Below are 6,649 nucleotides of genomic sequence, written 5' to 3' on the forward strand. Positions count from 1 at the left end.
GGAGGCGGGGACAGCACCTTCCGGGGTGGCCCAGCAAGCGGATTCGGTTAACCCCAACCAAATCAAGCCAAAACAGGAAGCGCCTGCCCACACGAGGAGAGAAACGGACAGCACAGTCCGAATGCCCCCGCGGGTCGCACTCCGCCGGCCGGTACCTGGCAGCGCCGCGTCCCGCTCCTCCACGGCCTCTGCGTCCCCAGCCTCCGAGCCCCGCAGCTCCGCGCCTTGCTGCCCCGCCGGCCGCTCCTCCTCCGGCACCGAGGGCTCCGCGGGCTCTCCATGCGCGCCCCGGGGCGCGGGGCTGGGCGAGGCCGAGCTGTCCGACGGGCTGTCCGGGCCCCAGGCGTCCCAGAGCCAGGGCGCGTGTGCCTGCTCCAGCAGCCGGCGGCCCAGCCGGTAGCGCAGCAGCTCGCGGTAGCAGTGCGCGTACTCGTCCCAACGCGGCTCCCGGTAGCGCTTCATGTACTCGCTCTTCACCCCGCTGCCCGGGGCCATGGTGCCGCGCGCTGCAGACCGCCCAGTCCGCGCCGCCGCCTACGAGCGCTACACCACCGAGCCCCGGCCCGCCTCGCGGTTCAAACCCGGAGCCCCGCCTGGGCGGGAGGGCGGAGGCGGGGGCGGGGAGGGGAGAGGCGAGGAAGCGGAGGCCGGGAGGGGAGAGGGGCGGGTCTGTGACGAGAGGGGCGGGCCTGTGACCGAGAGGGGAGGGAAAGGGCGGAGTCCGCGCGGAGTGGGCTCTCCGGATCCTGGCGGGATTCTAGGCGTCCTGACCCAGGCTCCCTGGACGGGGACCAGTGGGTGGCCACCTGAGGGCAGAGAGCGGAGATGGAGGCTGCGGGAGGCGGGTTCCCAGGCAGCGACATGAGAGATTTGAGGACTAGGCCCGGGTCCCCAAGCACCCTCCGGGCGGGGAGTGGGGTCTTATGGAGCCGCGGCCTTACCTCCTGCGCATCCGGCCCCGGGGCTCCCGCGATAGTGGCGCAGCAAGCACCGCGCGCCCAGCGTTTCCCCTCACGCGTCCTCTACCAAGATGTCGCCAATGGAGCGGCTGCCCGCGCGATCCCGCGGCAGCCAGAGGCGAAGGCGCCGCCCCAGCCTGAAGCCTGCACCTCCCCATGCGCCCGCCGTCCCCCCGCTCCTCCGCCTGCCTCTGGGGCGCTGCCTCCGAACCCCCACGCGCTCATTCGCGGCTGGAGCCCAGGGAACAGCCTCCAAGTGGAGGTGTACCCTGCGGGTTAGCGACCAGTGTCTGGCCCAGGCGGAAGGCCACATATGCCCTCTTCCTTCCGCTCAGTTCATCCCCTTCAGACCTTTTTTCTTTCTTTTCATCCGAGCCCATTTTTTTCTTTTCTTATTTTTCTTTTTTTGAGACAATCTCATGTAGGTAAGGCTGGCCTAGAACTCATTCTGTAGCCCAAGTTGGTCTTGAACTCCTGATCAGGTGCTGCTGTTACACTTGGCTAATACAAGCCCTTTCTTAATTCACACCATTTATTAAAACAAGTGATTACAACCATGCGGCCCGCCAAAGTAAGGAATTCTGCCAAAGTGTATTAAATGGTGCCATGTTGATGCTGTTGCAATTGGCCGTACATTGATAACTTCTTTATAAAAATGAACCTTGATAGAGTAACGCAGGAAGATTTGAATGAAGAGGAATTCTGGAAAGTCAAAACATATTTGCCAGCTAAAAAAGAAACAGGCCGGGAGATTGAGAGATGGATGGCTCGGAGATTAAGAGCTTGCTGCTTTTTCAGGGGACTCCATTTCCCAGCAACCTTGTCAGGTGTCTCACAACCACCTTGACTCCAGTTCCGGGAGATCCCACACCCTCTTCTAGACGCAGAGTATCTAAACTCACAGGTGCACATACCTACACAGATATGCACAGAACTAAAAATAAAATGAATCTTTTTTTTAAAAAAATGAACATTGCATTTTCCCACACATGAATATAAAAACCCTCCAAAACTTGAAAGAAAAAAAAAATGAAGAACAAACGGGCCCAAGGGGGCTGGAGAACTGGCTCAACAGCTTAGAGTGCTTGCTGCTTTTCCAGAGGACAGCAGGATGTGTCTGTGGGTTGGTTCACAACCCCCTGCAACTCCAGTTCTGGGGAATCAACTCTGGCTTCGGTCTGCACCTGTACTCACACAGGTGCACAAACACACAATAATTTTTTTTTTTTTAAACCGCAGGCAGGAGCCACAATGAGGTTCCAGCTTCCAGTTACTGACTGGGTTACTCTGTGATTTTTTGCTTCACATGAACTACCCTTCTCATACATCCTGTCCTGCCCAGACTGCTGGGCCCTGTCTTAGGCAAAAGGCTTTCAGCCCATAGGATGGTCTGTCCTGAGAATCTGAAGTGATTAGTAATATCATATGATTTTTCAAGAGCCTTTTTCTGGAAGGAAACTAAATAAAAGAAACTGCTGCTGAGGTCCCCACATCAGCCCACTGAGTCCACCTTTTATTTAAGCTGGCTGGTTGATCTCTGGTGTTAGCAACAAAAAGAACCATAAATATTTAGTTTCCAGCCATGATGATGCACCTGTAATCCTAGCACTTGATACTTGAGAGGTGAGGGTAGGAGGATCAGAAGTTCAGGGACAACTTTGATATTTAGAATATAGAAGCATAATTTGGGCTCCATAAGACTCTCAAAAACTAAGTAAGTAAATATTTAATAGCATGGGAGAAACAGTGATGTGCCGTAACATGAGGAAGCACAGTGGTACAGAGTATCTCAGCTTTTGCTTTATACCTTACTGCAAAGTTAGTGGATCAGATCAGGCATGATACCTACCTGTGATCCCTGCTCTCCAGACATGGAGGGAAGCAAGGGCAGGAAGATAGTGAGTTGCAGGCCAGCATTGGTTATGTAGTGAGGCCCTGACTCAAAAAAGGAGTGGCAGAGGGGATAGATATAGCTCAGCAGTTATGAGCACTTACTATTCTTGCCAAGGACCCAGGTTTGGTTCCCAGCATCCACATGACAGCTAACAACAGTGCCTAACTCTAGTTCCAGGGGATCCAACAATGCCCTTTTCTGGCCTCCACAAGCATTGTACACATGTGATGCACTTACACACATGCAGGCAAAACACATATACAATAAGTAAAATCTTATTTTTTTTCAAGAGCTAGGTATGCTGCTAGGTAGAGCACTTGCCTAGCATGCGCAAGGCCCTGAGCTTCACCAATCAAAAACAAAAACAAAACAAAGAGGACAACACATGGTTTAAAGCAACGAATATAACTTCTGATGGCTGCATGAGGGTGAACTGGATAGTTCCCTGCAGGCTAGCACTCTACTGTAGAGGGATGGACTGGAAAGGACCAGGGAAATTTAGCTGCCTTGGTCGTGTCAAGAGGGCTCGACTGGCCTCTGAAGATGAGGCACATCTGCTCCCACATTCTAATGTCCAAGTAAATCCTCATATGAATATTCAAGGGAGAGGAAGTCCCACTCCACCTCTGTCACAGTGGCACATCACAAAGAGCTGCACTTTATCTGCAGAACTAGCAACAGTGCACAACAGCCATATACACTCTCTCAAGAAAGAAGATTTTAAGGTACCATGCCAACTTTTGGGAGCCCCATTAGTTTAAGGCTAGCCTGGCCTACCTAGTAAGACCATCCTATCTTAAAAGATAAGAAATTTTTTTATTATTTTTATTTTATGTGTATGTGTGTATTGCCTGCATGTAGGTAAGTGCACCCATGTCGTGCAATGCCTGCGGAGGTCAAATCACTCACCTTTTTTTTCAATATTTTGTTTATTATTTTTATTTTATGTTTATACATGTATTGCCTACATGTAGGTAAGTGCACCCATGTCATACAGTGCCCTTGGAGAACAGAAGAGGCTCTCAGATCCCCTGGAACTAGAGTTATGGACAGTTGTTAGTTGCCATGTGGGGGCTGGGATTCAAACCCGGGTCTTCTGCAAGAACAACCAGTGTTCTTAACCTCTGAGCCATCTCCCCAGCCCAGGATAAGAAATTTTTAAAGTGTTATTTTCATTACATTTTGGTTTGGTTATGGTTTGGTTTGGTTTTTTGAGGCGGTTCCTGAGCTCACTATGGAGCTAAGGCTGTACCACCACACCCAGCACATGTTATTGTTATTTTGAGATTAGATTTTATGCAGCCAAGACTACCCTCAAACTCCAGATATAATCAAAGATGACCTTGAACTGATATTCCTGCCTCTACCTTCTGAATTTTTTTTTTTTTGCTTTAAAAAAAAACTTCTTTGTTTTGTTTTATTTTCTGAGACAGGGTCTCCCTATAGCTCTAGCTGACTCACTATGTATATCAGAGTGGTCTTGATCTCACACTGATCTGCCTGCCTCTGTGTCCCAAGTGTTAGGATTAAAGGCATGCACCACCATGCCCAGTTTCATTCTAATTATTTTTATGTGTATGGGTGTATTGCCTGCATGTATATAAGTGCACCCATGTCCCTCGGAGGACAGAAGAAGGTATCAGATCCCCTGGAACTGGAGTTATGAATGGTTGCTAGCCACCATGTGGGTACTGGGAATCAAACCTGGGTCCTCTGTAAGAGCAGTCAGTGCTCTTAACCACTGAACTGTCTCTCCAGTCCCTTCATTCTAATTTTTTTTTTTGAGACAGGGTCTCCCTGTAACCCCAGCTGGCCTGGAACTTGCTATATAGACCAGGCTGGCTTCGAACTCACAGAGATTGTCTGCTTCTACTTCCTGAGTGCTGGGATTAAAGGCATGTGCCACTATGCCTGGCCTTCATTCTAAATTTTACTATCTTTTTTGTCAAGATTTATCCATGTGGAAGTAACAAAAAGACCACTTCAGACAAGCTTAAGCAGGAAGCATGCTCTGTTTATTTTCATCCCTGTAACAAAACACCTGGGGAAGTTTGCCTAAAAGGAGGAAAGGTTTTTTTGGGCTCACAAGTTCAGAGGTCTCAGTCTATGATCACTTGACTCCATTGTTTCTGGGCCTCTGACTAGACTGCCCATCATTGTGGGGAGTGCATGGTGGAACAAAACTATTCCCTCATGGTGAGCCACTAGTAAAGAGAGCAAGAAAAGATAGCAATCCCCTTCAAGGTCACCTCTCCAATGACTAGCCTCCTCCCACCAGGCCCTACCTCCCAGACTTTCTGCCACCTCCCAATAACCCATCAAGCTGTTGATCTACCTGTGAATTAACTCAGGGCACTTGGGATTCACTCACTTCCCAAAGCCCCACCTCTGAACACTGCTGCCTGGCAGCCCAAGCCTTAGCATATGAGCCTTGTGGGGGTGGCAGGGTGGGGGGGATACAACCTCTTATATCCAAACTATAGCAAATGCTTTCTGGCTCAGGTAGAGCTGAACCCAAGGGTTTAGACAGTGCTTTTGGGACTCCAGTTTCTTCCTGCTTTGGGTTCTGCTTTCTTGTCAAAGACTTCACTCTCCATTGTGTGGAAATAGTCTTCCTTCACACACTTGTAAGGCAGTCCTGCCTATCAGACAGTGTCCTATCATCCATCCCTCCATCCCCCTCCCTCATCCCTTTGGTTAGGACTGATGAGCCAAGTAGAGACAGAGTCACAAGTATCAAGCCTTCATGGTCCTGCAGCCAGGTTAGGCCCAATTGAGCTACTGCAGTCACAAGACTTCCTAGTCCCTGGTACCCCAGGTCCAAGTGAGAGCTAGCAGAGCTCCCAGACTGCCCCAGGCTCAGTGCTGCTCACCACCCCCTTTCTCTCCCATCTGCAACAGACACAATGAAAGCATCATGCAGAAAGTGAGATTCAGAACAGCATCTGTTGCTCTGGGCTGTCCCTGGTGATTATAACCTTATTTATCCAAGAAAAATCAAGTATGTGCATTGAAAATGAAGCATGTAGTTTGAATTCTGCCAAGAACCTTCCCCAAAATAAATGGCCTGTACCCCTTTGACAGGCAGCAGAGAGCTGAGGATAAGATCCACATGCCATCTTCACACTAAAGTGCAGTTGCCCTCTATAGGTGGGGCCTCTGGGGTTCACAGAACTGCCTGCAACCTTCACTCACTAAGGAGAGGCACAGATGCTCTGTGTGGGACCTGCCAACCACAGGCCCTGACTGCCAGCTCAGCTGCTTTCTCCCTGAGAAGTCTTTCAGCTGGGACTGATGCCCTCCCTCAGAGACCCTGAGCCCTCACCTCTTCCTACCCCCAGCATTTTCCTGTTAGCATCAGCCCAGACTCTATCCTCCGCTTTCTCCTTCCTTCTTCTTCTCCTCTTCTGCTCCATTTCCTGCCTCCTCCCTGCCTTGTTCCTGCCTCCTCCCTCTAATCTCTCCCCCTTGACCCCACTCTCCTACCATCCCTTTCTCCTTCCCTCTTTTTTCCCCAAGTCTCAAAGCATGGTGCCTCTCTACCTCCTTCTAAACTAGTCCCCTCTTCCTGATGTTCCTACTCTTTACCATTTAACAAAGAAGCAAAATTTTCCCAAATTACTTTGACTGCTAGATAATAAGCTGTCAAATAAAGAACAGTGTGATTACCATGGCAATTTATCAGAACACAAAATTCTATGCACAGCCTGGTTTGGCTGCATTGGAAATGCCTGCTTTGAGAGTAGGCCCAGATCGAGTCTCACTGCCTTCCTCTGTAATGTAGACTCATGCTAGT

The 6,649-nt window shown here is 50.2% G+C and overlaps 1 protein-coding gene across 1 annotated transcript in view; it reads right to left on the reverse strand.

The window, feature by feature from the left end:
- Positions 1–623, reverse strand: part of Ccsap (centriole, cilia and spindle associated protein) — an 18,455-nt gene extending 17,832 nt beyond the window's left edge. The window contains exon 1 of the mRNA XM_008845772.2: positions 156–623. Coding sequence (XP_008843994.1) covers positions 156–495 — 340 coding nt within the window. The 5' untranslated portion in view covers positions 496–623. The remainder of the gene's footprint in view (positions 1–155) is intronic.
- Positions 624–6,649: the final 6,026 nt, after the last annotated feature.

The sequence above is a fragment of the Nannospalax galili genome, unplaced genomic scaffold (genome assembly GCF_000622305.1).
Source record: "Nannospalax galili isolate Female #2095 unplaced genomic scaffold, S.galili_v1.0 scaffold702, whole genome shotgun sequence".
Classification (NCBI taxonomy): Eukaryota; Metazoa; Chordata; class Mammalia; order Rodentia; family Spalacidae; genus Nannospalax; species Nannospalax galili.